Here is a 21,636-nt window from a genome sequence, read left to right as displayed (position 1 = left end):
CACTCCAGCCAGTGCAGGGTGGTGTAGAGATACTGGCCTTTCCCACAGCACGTTCACATCCTGGTTCTGCTGCTTATAAGCTGTTAAATCTCCCTGAGCCCGAGTTCCTTTTTGGTTAAATGAAATGATCAAGTAGTGAGAAATGTGTGATACCCCTGGCCCAGCAAGTGTGTTTAATAAATAACTTCCATTGTTACCACAGATAAAGTAGTATACAGTGAAATATAAAATATGTGTTACAAACATTTACACTTAATAAAAATATTTCCCATACATTAAGAATATTGTTCTAACACTATGAATGTTTACACCGGACAACAACTGTATGAGTTGGTCATTCTTGTTTTATAGATGATGAAGTTCAGTAATTTGTCTGAGATCACACAGCCAATACAAGATTTTACATGAAGCCCAAGCTCTTAATCCTTAGTATATATCATCAAAATAATTTGCAGAACATAACTTCCAGGTGACCAAAGACATTATTTTCCCAAAATAATTTACTGGATTACTTAACATACTTCTGCCAAGTATATGTGTTATATGAGAATGTGTTTTTGTCCTTAAGTTTGAGCAAAGATTCAGTCAGTGGGATACTCTCTCTGAAGGCAAAATTCCTTTATCTGCCCAGAAACTTGTAATTCCTCCAAATAGCAAAATATCACTCATAAAAGAACTTTAAACCCAACCCATTAATCGGTTGCTTTCTGATCATGTTCCAATATAACCAATGATACTATATTGCAAATACATCAACCAATGTGAAAAGTGGCAAAAAGACATCCTGAGGATGCAAAGCTTTAGATCATATTGCTAATCATATAAACAGCATGAGCAGGAAACATTTGCATGAGAACAAAATAATAGATCTGCAGCCTCTGACATGGAGTCAGTAAGTGCGTTCATTTCCCTGGGTGAATGAGAAGGTAGCGCTGTCCAGTGGGGACACAAGCTTGCAAATGAAGCACTTGGATCCTGAACATCTCACCAGATCTGTGTGGCAGGTCAGGTACCTACATCTCTAAAGGGCTTACATACACACCAGTGATGCCCCTCAGGTTGCAGCACCTATATTTATTTTACAATTATTTGAATGGGAGTTCAGACTTGTGAAGGTTAATGGACTGTCTCATTTGGCAACAGTAATTCCCGCAGCCACAGGCCAGAGCCAGGGGAAGGAATGTCTCCATGAGCCTCCCGCTCTGCCCCTTGACCTCTGCATCATTTGGAGAAATCAGCCTCTGTAAAGGTTGCTCTCAGGCACTGTTTAGCTTTCCCGTCTCCATGGTAACGTGCTCCTTGACCTCTCCAGAGGAGCAACTTCAGCAGTGGTAAATTGGAAATATATTGGACACGTGAAATCCTGATCATTAAAAGCCAGGAAGACCAGACTGGCAATGAACAGAAACACCTAAAGGATGGTCACGTAGCAGGGAATTCTGTCTTTCTTCTGCCTTGTCCCTAAATTGTTTGACATTCAAAGTAGTGAAAAATAATGTGCCAGTTTTACAGGTAGACGAGAGTACACCAGGTTCTCAAGTATACGGTCGTAGTACTTCTCAAAATGAGCTGGAGGAGGGTGATCGGCTCTGTACAGCACTTCTCTGAGAGGGTGATTTCCAAGAAATTTAGAGTTTGCTCGGGCTACTTCAAAACAAGCAAACAAACAAATACTCTGGCTCTAACTAGTAAGTGTCTTGCCCAACTGGGAGGAGAAATGAGATGTAGTAGGGTGCTGTTGTAGTTGGGAAGTGGCCTCCAACGGCCACATGTTGATTGTTTGGTCACCAGCCTGTGGTGCCACTGGGAGGTGGTGGGACCTTTAAGAGGTGGGGCCTAATTGGAGTTCTTGACATAGCTGTGGGCCTACCCTCAAAGGGAGTATCAGGCCTGACTCCTTCCTCTGTTGAGAGAGATCACCAAGTTGGTGTGTGAGAGCGCTTTACCTTGACACATTGCACAAGCACAGAAATGACCTGGTGGAGTCTTCTAGAAATGTGGATTCTAATTTTATCTATCCTGGAAGGGGCCTGACATTCTACATTCCTAACAAATTATCAGACCCCACTGGAAGTAGACCAAAACACACTCACAAAAGGGCAAGAATCCTCAATAACACTCAAGAATCATCTGTAGAATGAAATTAAGTTTTAGAAATTCTTACCAGAACATTTTCCTCAGGTGAATTAATTTAAACAGGACTTACCAGAGATGGATTCATGAATTCTTCTAAATACACCCGACACAGTTTGCGATCCCAGTCATCTGTGATGTGGCCCCCGTACATGATCTCACCAAAGAGGTAACGGAGGTCTTCCCACGGGACCTGGGGCAAAAGCATGCAAATGTTCACTTCTGATCCCAAAGCACCTGCCTCCACAGGGCCAACCAGAGGACACCTGCCCCACTAACAACATCCTGAAGCCCCTGTCGTCAGGGTCATTTAAAAGAAGAGCGGAAGGCAGGGCATAGTGGTGCACATTTGTAATTCCAGATACTTGGGAGGCTGAGGCAAGAGGATTGCAAATCTGAGGCCAGCCTTAGGAACTTAGTGAGAATCTATCTCAAAATTAAAATATTTGAGATCTGGGGATGTAGCTCAGTGGTAAAGCATCCCTAGGTTCAAATCCTGGCACCAAAATCAACAACAAAAAAAACTCCAAAACCAAACAATAACATTAAAAGAGGTACAAGTAGCATCTAAGTCTGCAGAATTTGTTGGGAGAATTATTTTTTATGAGTTCTAATATATTTGGTGAAAATTTACTAACACTGTACTTTTAATGCAGATTTCAAAGGAAATGGATTCATTCCTAGGACATGTTACAGCAGGGAAAGTTTATTTGTTCAAGATCTCATCCCCAAATCTTGAGAAGATGTTGGTTCTGAGAACCTTTGAAGTGTTACCTGTTTTTATGACCTGATTTATATCAGTTTGTATGATCTGATTCAGGAAAAGAAAGAAATAGCTGGACAATTTGAATTTGGGGCATATTTTGAATTCTATCACCTGGAAGTCTCAACAAACCAATCTTGCCCCATGGGTTGACTTGAGGGCTTGGTTTATGGCCTCACTGGCCAAATGATATAAAGGTTGTAACCAATGACTGTACCATTTTTATTCAAGAATCCACTGTATCTCCTCTTCATTTGGCTTAGCAGGGTTTGAAGCCTCTCTCTGCTCCCCTTTAGCTTCTTCCAGGTTTACAAAACATGCCAGTTTGTGATGAAGCCTTCGTAGACAGGAACCTTTATACCCTTGGGGCAGTCTATTGCCTCCCAACAGTTCAAGTAAAAACGTAATTATAGCCTTCGCTTGTTGCACGATGTGACAGAACAGTACAAGTGAAATTGCTTCGACTATTCCAGTGTACTCGCTACGAGTTTATTTGAATTTGAATAAATGAACCTCAAATATGTCTTTCTTTTACCCTGACGTGATGTGAATGAGAAACAAGAGGCTAGGCTACAGCACGCTCTCTACACCATGCACCAGGTACCACTACATGGGTGGACCTTCCATAGAGCTGAAGTGGAGTAAAAGAGACCCCTTGATTTGATTTCCCCTTCTGGTTACATTTAATTAATGCCTGTTCTGGATCTTCATGAAAATTTTAATTAGCTAGAGGGTCTGTTCTTTTCAATAAGTGATTCTCTCTCGATCTTTGTGTTTCACACATACCTTCTTTTTGTAAAATTTTTTTTTAGTTGCAGATGGACACAATACTTATATTTTGTTTATTTTTATGTGGTGCTGAGGATCAAACTCAGTGCCTCGCATGTGCTAGGTAAGGGCTCTGCCATGCCACTGAGCCACAACCCCGGTCCCAACACATACCTTCTTGAAAGGGGCATTTTGAACTAAACTATGTGCACCTATTAACTTATTTCCCAAAACTTGACAGCTTGCTTTGTGATGTATAGCAAATGACTTGGATGCAGACGTTTGAGTCACACATGAGACTATGTTAAAAACCTGAAGCTGCATTTACCCCCGACCCCACTGGGAGAAGCGGCAGGACACAAGACAATTTAATTGGCCAAGCAGTGTTGCCAGACTGGGACATGAGAGCTGGAGACAAATACCTAGCAGCTACCTTCTTGCTGCATTTCTACCTTCCATTGTATACAGGGCTCAGCTCAGATAGGAGAGTATTCCTGGGCTCATCTTCATGGGACAGTTATGTAGGACTTGAACTTAAGTATCAAAGGTGCCACTTATCTTTTTACTCAGAATGATTCTAATAATCAATTTGATGTGTTTAACATTATAAACAAAACAGATCAACGCAAGAAAATCATTCCTTCAGTCAAAGCATGCTTTCAAGCATGCGGACTTAGCTTTTAGTTTCATAAATTTATTTATTTATTTAGTTTTTGGAAGACACAACATCTTTATTTGTATGTGGTGCTGAGGATTGAACCCGAGCCACACGCATGCCAGGCGAGCGCGCTACCACTTGAGCCACATCCCCAGCCTCTAGTTTCATAAATTAAAAAAAAAAAAAAATGATAGGGAATATTGATTGTCACAAACTATATTAAAACCATTTATTTTGGAAACAATTTGCTCAAAATTTGTTCCTTGGGAGCACACATCCATGCTGTGTACCCAGCAGTCGAATCAACACTGAAGCTTAAGAAAACACTGATAAAAACCAAAAGAACATCAAAAAACCATGCTTCCCTAGACACGTGCATGGGTGACTTTAAAGGCCCTTTATAGAACGTGGCTGAGAGTCCAACACCTGGTTGATTTTGACAAATATATCCCAATTTTAACAGACTTAATGGAAAAAGTTCCCCATGTGAGGATTAAACCAGGATCTCCTTCGGAACAAATGGGTCTTTTTGAAATCCAATCATGGGGTTTATAAGAGTTTACACAACTGTTCTTGATGAGGCATTCCCATTCCCATCTGTAAAACACATTTTAGCTACAAAATAAAATCATTCATCTACCTTTAACTTCAAATCAAGGGGAACGTTACTGAGAAAGTCACAACAAGGTGGCATCCTTAATACATAATAATGACATATGCGGGAAATGCACCATTATTTATACATGTGACGCACTGTAAATTGCTTCCATCATCAGAACTAATTGTAGTGATTATTAATGCAGTGTTATGAACTGTCAGAATTGCTGTATGTAATTACATTTGTGCAAATGCTTCATTACCTGCCTAATGAATCCAGCATATATGCACATGTAAACCACTGTTTTTGTTAACATAATGAAGGACATTTTTTTTTCCACTAAGCTGCTGATGTAGAACTGTTTTGACCTATCTTATAAAGTTCGACCGTCCACTGCTGGAAAACCGTTGGTGTGGTTTATTTTCAAACTTGGCATATGTAGTGTCAGCTATTTCAGTAATAGCTTCCAAGAAAGAAATCATGGTCCATTTTTGATAATGCCTAAAGACTGACAGGTTCAGTGTACTCTTTAGAAGGTATCATCTGACCACTAGTACTTACATTGGGATTTGCCTCCAAGTAGTTGTACAGGACATTGGCACAGATGGTGAGGTCTCCAGGGTTGAAAGGATAACTCCGGCTCCAGCCTTGGGGACCAAACCTCAGTCTTCCAGCAACACAGGCATGGAAGTAGCACAAAGAAAAGAGGATGCTTTTAAACTCCTGTTCCTTGGAGCACATCTCAAGTGTATCCTGTGAGAAAAGGAAAAAAAAAATGCATGACTATCTATATGGTTTGCAAAGGTCTGAGTTTTCAATACTCTTGTGAAGAATTCGAGGGAGATATTCTACAGAGGTAACTATAGTTCCAAGAGAGCACAAGAGGTAGCTATTTGATATTTTCGTCTCTGTTGATTTAAAAGGAATCTTCCCATTTTGCTTGTTATTTTGAGTGCTTCTAAGTTCACTAGAAAATGAAGCAATTTATTTTAACCATGGTAAGACTGCTGGATGTCATTTTTTTCCCCTGTAAAACATTTCATGGCCTTAGAATCATCATCAGTAGAATGCTAGTTAACCATAGCTATCCATTGTTCTCACCCATACATTCCTTGGTTCCACAGTAATAAAGATCATCTAGACACATGGCCACCTGCTGGAAGACTGTTTCTCACCTCCCTTCAAACCAGAGGGACCAGATAACCAAGTTTTTGTCAACAGAATTTGAGCAGAACTGATGTATATAAATTCCATGTTGTTTGCTTAATAGAAAATGGCTTACCCTCGCTGTCACTCTTTTCCCTTTTCTGAAGGCTAGAAATGATGAGAGGATAGCCTTGAGTCAGGCATGGGAGGTGAATGATGGAGGAATAGATCGGCCTAGTGTGTTTGAGAGAACAAACTGCTGTCTTGCTTGACTCACCACTGTGATATTCTCTTTGTTACAGCAGCTCAGCTTGACCTTAGCTAATACAACCACTGTGACACACAGTCTCCTTCCAACGAACTAGGAGTAAAATTTACTCTTAGGATGTGTGAATGACACAGGAAGGATTGGAAAACTTGTGCCTGTGGGAATGCCTTTGGACTAGATTAGCGGGATTTGTTTTTGAAAATGTAGAGGAAAAGTAGAATCCTAGCATGCTACACTGATCTGGTTAGAGCCCCAACAGCTGTAAAACAAGAAGGCAGAAAACAGCTGTCCAGTCTACAGTTTGAAGATGTACTTTACTCAAGGTTGGCAGTTCTAGGTGGAAAACAACAAAAAGATGTTGAGATAACTCCTGCAGCTAGTATTAGGCAGGAAGGGACAATTAGGCCACAATCTATACATTACTGTCTAGGATGTCAAACTACAGCCAGTCAAAATTTCAGATGGAGCTGACAACATGGACATTATTCAAAATATGTTTAGGATTTTTGAAAGGAGTTCAGTTCTGGTCTCCCAAGGGACTGCTGGTACTAAACCAAGTCTAGATTTTTTTTTTCCCTGTGGGTCAGAACCAGAAGAATGTTTACTTTCTTTCCATAATGCTTTCAATCAGAATCACAGGTACCACCACATACAGTTCTAGAATTGGCCAGGCTACGTATAGTGCAGACCCAACAAAGTCAGTAGGTCTCTCTAAATCATCAGGTCATTTTTGGTAACTTATGGGATTTGGCAATGTATAATCATCAAAAATAACTTTTCCACAATTAAATATCAAATAAAAGGCAACCTTGTAAAAGAAGAAAAGAAAAACCAAATAATTGGAATTAAGCTTGAAGGATATAAAAATATGTTCATGTGTAAGAAATTTCTAGGAGACCCACTATAAGTATCAAAATTTCACATCAGAATTATGATCTAGCAAGACATTTAACAGCCTCTTGAATGACAGATAGGTCACATAAGACCCCAAATACTATAATAATGAAGTACATCAACTCAATCTATTATTTCATATAACTTGGTTTTATCCTCAGTTCTAAAAAGTATGTGTCAATGTCCATTTCCTTATGCTCTGATAACATAAATGCTGATGAACAAAATTATGAATCAGGTTTCTCTAAGAAAAAGTATGAGTCTACCTACCATTCCATATTTCAGGCCAGTTGTATTTTTACAAGCCAAATGATGAGCAAATTAATATCAGAAAATATACAAATAACATTGTGAACAGAGAACATGAATTTACACATACATGATAGTGCTATCTGGCCTGGAGCCTCTGGCTTCACATGCATAATTACCATTTATTTGTTTCTGCTTGCAAATTTCACAGAAATAGAAATACATATTCTTAGTCTTAAAAAATATGGTTATTTTAGTATGAAAAAAGCCCAAACAGTATTCCTTTCTGACATTTTTCAAAAGGCAAATGCTAATACACTGAAAGAGATGGATGTTGGTAAGCATCCTACAAAAAAATGGTTCCTTATGTCTTTGTCACTTTAATGATCAGATTCACATGATTATCCTAGAATTCTCAAGGGAATAAAGCACTAATATTAAGTGCCTCCAACGATAGGAGGTACATTCTAATTCAAGAGGATGAAAAATACAGATTTGATTTGATTTGAAAACTAAAGCATACAAAAACACCCAAACAGAACATTTACTTGCCTAGTCCCCTTGGGTGTTTTCCTTAGCTAAGAGGGGCATCTGGGCAACAAGAACAACTGGGACACATTTATTTAACCCACTTGGGTGACATAGCAGGTAGTATGCACCACTTTCTACTCATATCACACACTTTAATCAGACTGGGCATGGCAGCAATAGAGAATGCGCAAGGCGATTTGAAGACACGAGTAAAACTGTTACAGAGACCTCTATACCTGTCTTAATGTTTTATTGCTGATTTTTAGCTCGGCATATGATTAGGTAAATCTGCTTTTACCAGCCTCTTTTGCAGCTAGGTAATGCAATGTGATTACATTTGATCAGTAACATGAAAGGAGAAATCTTTGTCTGCCATAGTGCACTTAAAAAAGCCATATTGCAAATATTTAAATGTATAGTAGTTACCCCTTATTTGTAGTTTCACTTTCTGTACTTTCAATTACCTGTGGCCAACCACCATCCAAAAATATTAAATGGAAAATTCCAGAAACAGTTCAAAAGTTTTCATAGCACTTTGCTATAGTTACTCTATTTTATTATTAGTTGTTATTATGAATCTATTACTGTGCTGGATTTATAAACTTTATCATAGGTATATATCACAGGAAAAAATAGAGTACACAAAGGACTTGTTGCTACTCTTGGTTTCAATTAATACTGTAGTCCCATGACATCTGTTTTCCCCCACAGATGACATGGGACTACAGTATTAATTTGTAGGAACCATCTTTTTTAAAAATACAACAAACATGTTCCCTTGGCCATCATCTTTGTTTCTTCTCTTGCCCTTCTCTTGATCACATGGACATGGGAATGGCAATACTCTCAGCCACCTGGGACATGATGGGTGCATCCTAAATATAGTGCAATGGTAAGCTGTAAAAAATGTGGTTACTGACAATCTTCTGGTGACACATATGAGTTCTGAAGGGCCTGCACCCAAACTCTCACGTGGCAGGAATATTTTTTAACCCATTTAAGCCATTGTTGTTTTGTAAGAACTTCATTTAAAAGTAGCCAACTTGAATCTGGACTGATAAAGAGTGCTGGGAGCTTATTCACAGATAGCCATGGAGGACAAGGCCGATACCCTTGAATGACATTTTAAAAACTGCATTTTACTTTCAAACATAATGACAAGTGGACATTCACTAAAGACTCTTCCTTAGACCTTTTTTTTTTTTTCATTTTGGATAAAATAGGTTTGAGAAGTTTAGTGGATCACGTGGGTGATCTTTCCTTTTGCTATATATGGTCAAATTTAGCCTTAACACTTAAGAGTATTCTCTTTGGGCTGCAGATGTAGCTCACTGATTGAATACTGGCTATGGGTTAGACACCCAGAAGCAAAGATAAACAAAAAGAGAGTATTCCTCCCACTAGAAAAAAAAAAGTTCTCCTTAAAGTTCTTAAAAGTCTTTCTGACTTTCTATATGGCAGTCAGAAGAACGGCTACTTTTAAGAATAGACTAGAACAGGTGTTCTTAACTGGAGAATTCATGCATAGGCTTTGGGGCAATCTTCTATCATTATATACAACATGTTTTTGAATATGCATTTTTCTAGAGAAAATATCTAAAGTATTATCCGATTCTCAAAGGGGATTCTCACCCCCCCAAAAAAATAAATAAACAAGCAAGCAAATAAATAAATAAATAAGAAGCTGAAGGATAATTGGGCAAAAGCATATTTATTCAAGAGATGCCCGCTTTCATGTTTAAGACAGTTCTTTTAGGGGAATGGATAAATTGTAAATATATCGAGTTCCTCTCTTTTACACTTATTTTAGGGAAGAACTTGAAAGTGTCATAACTGATTAGAAATTATCAATTAAGAGATGATGAAAAGACAAATATATGTCTGCCATAGTGCACTTAAAAAGCCATATTGCAGATATTTAAAAGATTCAACAAGATTTTCAAATGCCTATTGCTTACACAGTCTTCTGTATATCTATAGCCTATAAATTACACAATTATTTAAGAAATTAGCCATGTTTTTCAACACTGTATTCTTAAAGTGGACTATTATTATAATTTTCTCATAAAGTTGGTTTAGGTATTGGTCCAAAAAGTACTGGAGAACAAGTTAAGTGTGTTGGGGGGCTTCAAGGAAAATGATAACATTTCTAATAGGGGCCTGAATAATCATCACCAAATCATGTCTATTTCTTCTTTACAACTTATTCTATTCTTAATAAGACTGCTATTCACCTAGGATTTAAAAAAAAAAAAAAAATAGAAGGAGAGCTAGGAACGCAAAGAAATGGAAACAAAGGAAAAAGAAAGACTTGGTCTTGATACAGATAGATACAATAATTTGAGTATCGGGAGTAATGGTAATTGGGCTATCATTCATGTATACACGTATTAATTTGTTTTATTTTGAAAGGAAATTAAAACATAAACAAGAAGCTATCATGACTATAATCTGAAAAAAAGGGACTTTGAATTTAGTAATATAAATGAGATCTGAGGGTTGGGATTGTAGCTCAGTGGTAGAGCGCTTGCCTAGCATGTGTGAGGCTCTGGGTTTGATCCTCAGCATCACATAAAAATAAATAAATAAAATAAAGGTATTGCATTCATCTACAACTAAAAAAAGAAAAACCAGATCTGAAACATCATACTGAAACTTTTTCCTTGTCATCACAGTCATCCACATCCATAAGAATACTGTATTTCACCACTGAACTGTTACTATGTTAACATATATTCATGGGGATTGTGTTCATCCTAATCCTGTGCCAAAGACAGTTTAGTAATAAATGATTCTTAAGTACTACTGGCACAATTAAAAAGAAAAACTTCACATGATGGTTTCACTCCACTTCTTGGAAAATAATTTGGCATAAAATTTGTGACAACTAGGCAGTGAAATGTGGTAAAAAAAATCTTTTCATTTTTCTGTGGTAAGAGATACTAGTTTGAGAAAGTTCCTCAAGCATTATTGAGTTTATATATCTTATACATGTGGCTATAGTTTTCATGGGAAAATTAAATATATTTCTGAGTCATCAGACTAGGGCAGTTCTTTTAAGAAACTAAGACACAGACACACACACACTCTACACACATTCATACACACCTCCCCTCAGAGCTGTTAACACCAATCCTCTGAGACACATGAGTTGAAGATGGTCTCTAGAGTCTTGTGAGAACTCTGATTTTATTGTCAGATCAGGTTGCTTCTACTTTCTTACCGGATCAAAGTTGTACAGAGCAGCATGCAAATTGGCTAGCATTCCTGTGGGAGGCTCGTTGGTGATCTTAATGGAATTTTCCAGAAGTCCTTGAGGGATGATGTGCTCATCGGGTGTACGGGCAGACTCAGCACTCATGAACACCCTGTAATCTTCATGGCTTCCATGGCTGTATCTTTCAAGAAGTTTCTCCAAGGTTCCTAACCATTTTGCTACCAAATGGACATTCTGAAAGACAATATGGCTTATGATTCCTATAAAATTTTAGCATATTACTTGAATTCTAGTATCAGAACTTTTTCTAACATATATATACACACAAGCATATATGTGTGTGTGTTTAAAACTCAGAACAATGACTTACATTTTCTTTTTTTTAATGTTAGAAAATGGGGGAAAAGGTAAAACAGTTGAATATTGAATATATTAAATGTTTCACACTGAATTTGTCATTGTAAACCAGAATGTCCTCCTAAACATGTACCTACTTCAAATATTTATTGTTAAGAATGAATGTGTGTGTTTGTAACATGACATTGTTCTTAAAGAGCTGTCAAAAGCTACACACACAAAACCACAAACACCACCATCATCATCACAATTATCTTGTGATTCACAAATGTGCTCTTTCAACACTAAACACTCACGGGTGGAGACTGGTCATTGGTACTGGGGGAGAGGTCTGAAGGCTGTATCTGATATGCCCTCCAGTTTTGGAGACGTTTTGAAACAGTGACTAAAACATCACACCCAGGGACACATAATTATTTCCAACAAGAAAAATGTTTAAGATTATAATATGTACAGAAATAGAGAGGGTGAAGGCAAACAAGGAAGGGAATAGTAACGTAGGCATTCTTTGAAATTTTTGTTGTAGGAAGACCTATGCCAATTCAGTTGTTCACATCATTAGGCTTTTATTCCCATAGCAAATACTGAACATTGCCAGGAGTCCTGGGCTGAACTATGTCCCTTCCAAAACTCAGGTGTGAAAGCAATAACTTCCAGTACTTCACAATGCAATTAGTATTCAGAGATGGAGTCTTTCAAAGAGGTAATTAAGACTAAATAAAGTCATATGTCCCCATATGACTGATGCCTTGATAAAACCAGATAAAGACATAGGCAAGTTTGACCATCTATAAGTCAGGGAGGGAGGTGTCAGAGGAAACCAGACCAGTTGTCACCTTGATCTCATACTTCCAGCCTCCAGAACTGCAAGAAATTAAATTTCTGTGGATTAAGTCATGCAGTCTATGACACCTTGACTTGGCAGCCCTGGAAATGAATCCAGTAAAGACCCAAGTTTCCTCTCCTACATGCTTGCTATGGGGTTCTAACAAGAGTTCTTCTCATACCTAAGTATACCAATCAGGAAAGTGAGTAACAAAACCCGTTTTCTAAGTTCAATTATGTCCTGTCTTTTGGACCACAGCTACCTCTTGAGTAGCTGGGACTCCAGGCACATACCACCACACACACCTGGCTCTAATCAGAGGCTCTTTTGAGGATGATTGTACCCCTTCTACTCTTCTCTCCAGTACTGAGCTCGTGGGTGCATGAGAACTCTCAATAGATTCTTTCTTTTGGGGAAGATTTCAGTATTTTTGAAGTAGATGAGCAATAACTGCTGTCTCTGGGGGAAAAAACAAACCTCCACTCTAGCACATCTGATTCTGAGCCTCAGGAGGGGAAGCATCACCATCCCAAGTCCCAAGCTCTCTATCAAGGTCATCTGAGCAGTGGGTATTATTAATCCAGAAGGATATATTCCTACAGATGAAAGCCTGCTTGGACTCTGGGCAGCTTCATTATGAACCCAGTTGATTTCAAGCAAAATACAACATGTGTCAACATACTGGATGCTAGAGGTTCTATGGGAAACAATACTTACCTGTGGAGCTTTACTGTAACGACTGGAGATAAGGTATCCTGTGATCACCTACTTAAGGTAATCTTCGGGATCATTGTGTCTCAAACCAAATGGCTGCTGCCAGACCTGCTGACAGCTAGAGGGGCTTGCCTGAGGAGTCAGCACAGCTCCCAGGGGCCCCTGGAGATGGCCTGTGCTCCATGGGCTCCTGTTAGAATCCCTGGCTAAGAAAACCACCCTAGAAGATTCTACCATTTAGTAGAATCACATACCTGTGTAATGCCAACCCTAGAAAGGAGGAAGGAATGATCTAATCTCCTTAATTTACAAACCAAGATAAAGCTACCCAAATGCTTAGGGGCAGTGAGAGTTGTATAAATGTGTGTGTGTGTGTGTGTGTGTGTGTGTGTGTGTGTGTACACACTGGACTCTGTCAACGTTAAAGCAACATGCAACTTCTGCTACTACCATAGCAACAGGGTGGCAATCTCTAGGAGCCTGTTTGTCCTCAAGTGCTACAGTAGTGTTGCAGACATCTGTAAGTCAGGAGACAAATGGGATTCTTCCTAATATTTAAAAATTTTAAAGCACTAGGCAGGCTCTCCAAGGAAGAGAATCATCCCTCTCAGCAGAGTCCCTAATTCCCATAGAGGTATCATGAATGCGAGAGTGCTCACCTGGCTCCTTGAATCCCCATGTGTTATGAGAAACCCCTTCCCCCTCTCTGGGCAGTGTGGCTCTGCATTATCCTGTGTTCATGCTCAGTGTTTTCCAGGGGGGGAAATATATATATATATATATATATATAGAGANAATTCAAATATATATTTGTTTGCTTATTTATTTATTTATGATATTGGGGATTGATCCTAGCGACTTGTGCATTCTAGGCAAGGGTTTTACCATCGAGCTCCATCCCCAGCTGTTTTTTTGGGAGTGGGGGCAAGGACCAAGGATTGAACTCAGGGGCACTCGACCACTGAGTCACAACCCCAGCCTTGTTTTGTATTTTATTTAGATACAGGGTCTCATTGAGTTGTTTAGCAACTCACTTTTGCTGAAGCTGGCTTTGAACTCAGCCTCTCAAACCTCTGGGATTATAGGCATGTGCCACTGTGCCCAGTCACTTTCTAGGAAGACTTAATACTCACTTGGAGCATGACCCAGTGTCCTCCTCTGGAAGCTTTCTGCAGTGCCATTTCAGCCACGGTCTCTTGACCTTGTCCTAAAGACACATTGTGGAATTTTCCTGAGTCAATTGTAAACCCAAGTCTTTTGCCTGTGGGGGAATACAACATGGCGAGAGGAAATGTCAGTGGAAAAGAGGTGAGGAGAGTCTGAATTTAGTGATCTAATGTACATCGGTGGTCACTGCTGCCATCTTCCAGGTCACCTTCCTGGAGAATCTGAACTAGATCTCTGTGGTTTCCACAAGTGGCTTTGTGAGCTCTCCACAGCTGCCTTCCCGCAAGCATTAGAAAAGCCTGTGGAAGTCAGTTCCTTTGGATTTATGATAATAAAGCTTTTGACATTTTGATAGATGGCAGCATTGTTAGGGAGCTTTCTAAACTCCTGCAGGAGTAGCAAAGCATTTCCCTCATATAAAGGAGCAACATGTGGTAGATATCACATTTTTTTTTTTTGAAGGATCGGTTCATTGGGTAAATGCACAAGCTCTCACCTTGTGAGGCCGCATTTAAATTGAGCACAGTCAGGTCACAGCTACATTAACCTGGTATTCCTGGTGTAGACCATGGGGAATAGTAATCCGCAGCACAAAGCGCCAGTGCCTTGCACAATCAAATAGACTTGCTCTAATGACCATTATTTAGTTACAGGGGGCACAAGATTATATGAGCATGGAGAAAATTGCCCTCTGGCCCTCATCTACTCAAAAGGTGGGAAACAGTACAAAAGAAACTTGCATGATGCCAACCAGATGAATGTTCCGTTTGAACATTTCTTCAGACTGCAGTGTTATTAGTCTTACATTTTCCATACACCCAATCTCCAACAAATGAAAAAAAAAAAAGACAACTGTGAACAGAAAGGAAGGGCATGTGGGCAGCAGGTAAAAGATAGGGAGGAAGGGCAGGCCAGTAAGCCCCCTGGCCACTCACCAAGCACCTCAAGGTCTTTAAGGGCATCCACCCCTGGAGACAGGATGAAGAATACTGGCGTGGCTGGGCTGCTTTCTTCAAATGCTTTTCCTAAATCCAATCTGGTCCTCTCCACATACTTTGCACCCAATTTTTCCTCCACAAAATTTCTATTAAAAAAAGAATATGCTAAAACATGATAATTGATTTCAATCTTGAAAAGCATCTTCACTTGGATCAGCCTAAATCATAAACACAGGAAAAGAAGCAAGCCACATGTATTATGTGGGGTGGCTTTTTAGAATGACTATATGAATCCAACTAGATTTATGCAGGAGGTGTATCCATGAAACCCCTCTGTACTTATGAAACTCGGAAAAGCAGAGGCCTACATTCTGTTTGGGGGGCTTCTGAGACTACCCCTCCCCAGTACCATCACCTGCCTGCATATGGTTTTGTATCCCCCAAATCCCCTGCCAGATTCCCCGATTACTTATTAACAGTTCATTAGATTTGCCACAGTGCAATTTTCCAGCCTGCTGGGCTTCTCATGAATATACAAATGCTTTTTGGGGTGTTTCTAACACAGGGAAGCTCAATTAAGCAGAGATTATTTTCCAGCAGCATCAGATTTAGCAGAAAGCAAGTACTACTAAGCAGAATTAACTTGTAAAGTAGGGATCAGCAGAGGTTTCTGCAAAGGGGAAATTGGCTGAACTAGACAAAGCAAAGGAAAAAACTGAGGTACATGAACACTACTGAAGAAAGAGGAGCACAACAGGGGAGGAAGTCAAGAACTCTTAGGTTGGTGAACTCAAATTAGAATAAGACTTGTGTGAATTAAGCAGCATATTACCATTTAGAAGCCAAAAGGGCAAAGAAAAAGGACACTGGAATAGAGATGTAGACAAGGATTTCTGCTTTTAAATTGCATTGGTTGTAAAGTTATAGGATTCTGAATTGCTCCATAAAAGGATCTTTTTTTTTGGTCTGACATGCTAAATCTTCAGAGCCAAAATGCTACCACTGAATAAAGATGATGGAAATTGTTCTTGGATAATGCATGTTCCCGGCCTTTGAACTCTGCTGACACCATCTCTCTTCTAAGAATATTTCCATCAGATTCCCCATCTCCCCTTCTGATTTCAAAGTTGAGCTTTTCAAGAAGGATATATGCTGGTTCTGCCAATAGACCAGCACACTGTTGAGTGGTTAGTGAATTTTAACAATAGCACTGATTGAAACATCAAAATCTCAGCAGAATCACACCACATCAAAATGGACAGTTGACACTTCCACCAATCCCCCCTAACCCCTAGGACCAAGTTTCCTCCACGTTAACTTGCATTTCCAGAAGTGTCAGCTGCCCTACCTGAGAGCGTATGTCATCCTGTCCGGGCGCACTGCTCTTAAAATAATCAGTTTCTGTATCCAACTTTTCTTCTTCCATTCTTGTGGTAACTTTTCTTTTTCTGGACACTCAGATTCAACCCACTTTCTCCACTGCTTGGAAGATCCTTCCACATCTCTGTCTATGCCTCGAAATTCTTCCATAAGGGCAAGTGCCTGGTGTACAAAAGGAAACGGATGGGAACAGCAGCTTCCAGCCTGAGAGACTTGAGGGTGATCTAGTCCCCTCCCAGCACATCATGCTGGCCAGTCTTCATTCTCCCCTCCAGATCTACTCTCTCTTTTCCTAAGGGTGATCTCTAAGGATAATGTCAGCCAAGTTCCCCACTCCTTTTGCCGGGTTTGGCCAAAGGTAAGCAGTTGCAGCAGACTGGGGGCTGGAGAGAGAGGGGCAGGGTTTTTCTTTGCCGGCTCTTTCCCGCTGGGATGTCTTTGGCAATGACAATATTAGCTCTCTCCCATAACTTCATTTCTCAGAAGTTCCAAGAGCTCCTTTCTCTCTTATTTTCTTCCCCATCCCTTGTTCACTCTTCTCCATCCCTGGTTCATTCTTGCCCTCAATATAAAAATATATTCTTTGATAAACTCTATCACCCATTTGAATGTGCTATTTTCTGCAGAGATCACATTTCAACAATAAAAAATACGAATTAAAAAACCAAGGGATATAGTTCAGCGGTAGCACACCCTGGGGTTCAATTCTCAGTTCCACAAACAAGAAAGATAAAACAGAAAACAAAATACTAGGGTTTTTTCTTTTCTTTTCTTTTTTTGTGGGGTGGGGAGTTGGTGTCCTAGGGATTGAACCTAGGGATGCTTTACCACCGAGCCACATCCTCAGTGCTTTTTATATCTTATTTGAAGACAGGGTCTCACTAAGTGGTCGAGGGTCCTGCTAACTTGCTGTAGATGCCCTTCAACTTGTGATCCTCCTGCCCCAGACTCCCATGTGGCTGGGATTATAGGTATGTGCCACTGTGCTAGCCAAAACTAGTTTTTAAAAATAAAATCTTAATGTAATATAAAAAAATAAGACATAACATTTTTTAAAAATTGTGTTTAGTTGTCAATGGACCTATATTTTTTTTTTATTTATTGATATGTGGTGCTGAGAATTGAACCATGCCTCATACATGCTAGGCAAGCACTCTGCCACTGAGCCACGACCCCAGCCCCAGACATAACATTTTAAAAAGTATTTTTAGTTGTAGATGGACACAGTACCTTTATTTTATTTATTTATTTATATGTGGTGCTAAGAATTGAACCCAGTGAATCACACATGCTAGACAAGTGCTCTACCAGTGAGCTACAGCCCTAGCCTCATAACAGTTATTTTCAATGCATGGAAATATTTTTTCCTTTGAACAAAAAAATGGGGCAAAGTTTAATATAGGTCAAACAGCTTTAAGGAAGTCTAGAGCCTGGGAGAATGAATTCTTTAAAACAGGATCTTCTGTTGGCACGGTGGTGCTTGCCTGTAATCCCAACAGCTCTGGAGACTGAGACAGGAGGATCATGAGTTCAAAGCCAGCCTCAGCAAAAGTTGGGCACTAAATAAGTCAGTGAGACTCTGTTTCTAAATAAAATACAAAATAGGGCTGGGGATGTGGCTCAGTGGTCAAGTGCCCCCGAGTTCAATCCCCAGTACCCCGCTGCCAAAAAAAAAAAAAAGGAAAGTAAGGCTCTTCTGACAGAAAAATGGAATAAGGATTGATAATTGGGGTTGTAGAAGGACACTCACTTTTTTCTTTATGATATTATTTTGCTTTAACATTTTACAATGAGAATAAACTCCTGTTTTGTTGTGCAATTTAAAAAATTTAGGAAAAGCAAAAAAATATAATTTAACAAAATGAAATGCAGAAAATAGATTTAAGTTGAAAAAACCCACATTTATATAACTTGACTTTTATCAAAGGTTCTGACTATACATAATTTTTCTACCCACACATAGGTCAAAAACTCTTTTACTTCCCAGTAAGAAATTAACCAATTTAATATAATATGAATATAACAAAAGATCACATTATATAGCATGTTTTTTACAAATAAAATAGTGTCTAATATGTCACCTGTAGCTTTAAAACTATATTTCTCCTTTTGTGAGAGCTAATATTTGAAGTAATATTTAGAAATTGAGAAACCAACTTGTCAATGTACCTTAATAGCACTCCATGACTGAGTCGTTAGAAAGTCGAGGGGACTTAGACAGGTGTGTTCAACTGGAAAGCGGAGCAGAAAATCCAGTTCAAGGGGGTCGACCTCTTTCTTTCTCAACAAAATCTTGAATACACAAAATTGAAAACGATCATGAGGTTTACATGGAAATCACAACCCAGGAAGCAGTCACCAGGGAAGATATGCCTGAATCGGCAGAGCCAAATCTGCTGGGATTCTGGCAAGCATCTATTCTATGGGTGAAATAAAGATTCTGAGAGTATGTCCATAATCGCAAAACCATTCCTGGAAATGTGGTTAAAAAAAATAACTGCAAAGGCTGACTTATTCAAATTCTTTTTATTATTTATTTTTATGTGGTGTTGAGGATCAAACTCAGGGCCTTGCACATGCTAGGTGAGCGCTCTACCTCTGAGCCATAACCCCAGCCCTGCTTTATTCCAATTCTAATGATGATGGCTATTAGCAACATATTTGAAATATGCTTTATATTTAATCTTCTATTAAGGTATAAATTTATCTTAAATTTGTGATAGAAAATGAGAAAGCCTCTGGTGACAATAGACTTAATTACTAAACAGAGCAGAACTAGTATTGTAAGTTAATCTAGTATAGGTGCTATATTCAATAAACTGCAAGGAACATAAAAGATCTTTCTTAAATGTGAGATTATCTTGAGTAAAGCTCAATATTGTTTAACAAACATAATTAACTTGAATAAACTTTAAACAGTCTGGTTGTAGAGCTCATAAGTTCATAGTACATTTTGGAGGCAAAAATGAAGCATTCCTAATTTCCATGTAGAAATATAATACCTCTATAGTTAAACAGATGAGTTTTATGCTATCTAAAAAAATCTAGATATTTTCAAAATTCATTAAACTATCTTAGTGAATAATTAATTTTTATTAATTCAGTTTATTTCAACAGTGAGTAATCATCCATATAGATAATGAAGATCTCATTTACATAGATTGACAGGAGTTGAGATAGATTCTACTTTATGGCATCCAAGAGGAAGTTTTAAATAGATGTGTGTATCATGTATTATCATGCCTGACTCTTTCCTGTTAATTAACAATAGGTATTTCATTTTGTAATGCCTTGTTCCTGTTTATCACATGCATTTGAAAACATCTACACTTATATTCTTAGAGAACCTAAGGGCATCTGTGATTATCAAAAACATCAAAAGGGAAGTGGTAGCTTATTATTATGCACATCAGGTGCTTACTAAATGTCATTTCTGGGCAAGGTCCTTTGGAAGACACGAAACAGGCAAGGCACAAATCTTCTCTCAAAGTTTTGAGGGACAGGAAGAACCATATCGCAAACTAGTTAATAAAAGATAACAGGCTTGTTTCATCTGAACCTGGAGCTTGAAGTTGAATTATTTCTCCTTCTTTTTCTTACCACAGACACCTTAATTCCCACTTAAGCTTCCTTTTTAATCTTCCATATGAAAAAGATTAAAAGGGAAGCTGGTCTCATGAAGATGGGACATTAAGCCTAGAAGGTAATTTATTTACACATTTTTTTGTGACAAATAATATTATATATTTATGGGACAAAATGTGTTGTTTGATATATGTTTACATTGTAAAATGGTTAAATAAAGCTAATTAACGCATCTATCACCTCATAATCATTTTTTGCAGTGAGAACATTTAACCTAAAACATTACCCTTTTTGCTATTTTGAAACATACATTATTATTGACTATTTGCAAAGGAATACTATGCAACCTTTAAAAATAAAATTATGTCATTTGCAACAATATGGATAAACCATTCATTGTTATTTATTTATTTATTTTTATTGGTTGTTCAAAACATTACAAAACTCTTGACATATAATATTTCATACATTAGATTCAAGTGGGTTATGAACTCCCATTTTTACCCCAAATACAGATTGCAGAATCACATCGGTTACACATCCACATTTTTACATAATGCCATATTAGTAACTGTTGTATTCTACTACCTTTCCTATCCTATACTATCCCCCCTCCCCTCCCCTCCCATCTTCTCTCTCTACCCCATCTACTGTAATTCATTTCTCTCCTTGTTTTTTTTTCCCATTCCCCTCATAACCTCTTATATGTAATTTTGTATATCAATGAGGGTCTCCTTCCATTTCCATGCAATTTCCCTTTTCTCTACCTTTCCCTCCCACCTCATGTCTCTGTTTAATGTTAATCTTTTCCTCCTGCTCTTCCTCCCTGCTCTGTTCTTAGTTGCTCTCATTATATCAAAGAAGACATTTGGCATTTGTTTTTTAGGGATTGGCTAGCTTCACTTAGCATATCTGCTCTAGTGCCATCCATTTCCCTGCAAATTCCATGATTTTGTCATTTTTTAATGCAGAGTAATACTCCATTGTGTATAAATGCCACATTTTTTTTATCCATTCATCTATTGAAGGGCATCTAGGTTGGTTCCACAGTCTAGCTATTGTGAATTGTGCTGCTATGAACATCAATGTGGCAGTATCCCTGTAGTACGCTCTTTTAAAGAAGAGCAATAGCTGGGTCAAATGGTGGTTCCATTCCCAGCTTTCCCAGGAATCTCCATACTGCTTTCCAGATTGGCCGTACCAATTTGCAGTCCCACCAGCAATGTACAAGAGTACCCTTTTCCCCACATCCTCACCAGCACTTCTTGTTGTTTGACTTCATAATGGCTGTCAATCTTACTGGAGTGAGATGGTATCTTAGGGTGGTTTTGATTTGCATTTCTCTGACTGCTAGAGATGGTGAGCATTTTTTCATGTACTTGTTGATTGATTGTATGTCCTCCTCTGAGAAGTGTCTGTTCAGGTCCTTGGCCCATTTGTTGAT

The 21,636-nt window shown here is 38.7% G+C and overlaps 1 protein-coding gene across 8 annotated transcripts in view; it reads right to left on the bottom strand.

Annotated features, from left to right (window-relative positions):
- Window positions 1-21,636, bottom strand: part of Dnah11 (dynein axonemal heavy chain 11) — a 305,840-nt gene that overhangs the window by 10,898 nt on the left and 273,306 nt on the right. For all 8 annotated transcript variants that reach the window (XM_048799695.1, XM_048799694.1, XM_048799696.1 and 5 more), the window contains 7 exons: window positions 18,777-18,899; window positions 16,576-16,769; window positions 15,225-15,373; window positions 14,256-14,383; window positions 11,232-11,459; window positions 5,482-5,673; window positions 2,207-2,326 (listed from right to left, as the gene is read on the bottom strand). In XM_048799695.1, coding sequence (XP_048655652.1) covers window positions 2,207-2,326; window positions 5,482-5,673; window positions 11,232-11,459; window positions 14,256-14,383; window positions 15,225-15,373; window positions 16,576-16,769; window positions 18,777-18,899 — 1,134 coding nt within the window. The remainder of the gene's footprint in view (window positions 1-2,206; window positions 2,327-5,481; window positions 5,674-11,231; window positions 11,460-14,255; window positions 14,384-15,224; window positions 15,374-16,575; window positions 16,770-18,776; window positions 18,900-21,636) is intronic.

The sequence above is a fragment of the Marmota marmota genome, unplaced genomic scaffold (genome assembly GCF_001458135.2).
Source record: "Marmota marmota marmota unplaced genomic scaffold, marMar, whole genome shotgun sequence".
NCBI lineage: Eukaryota > Metazoa > Chordata > Mammalia > Rodentia > Sciuridae > Marmota > Marmota marmota.
Note: the sequence above shows the minus strand (reverse complement) of the source record. Positions and strands in the feature narration are given on the sequence as shown.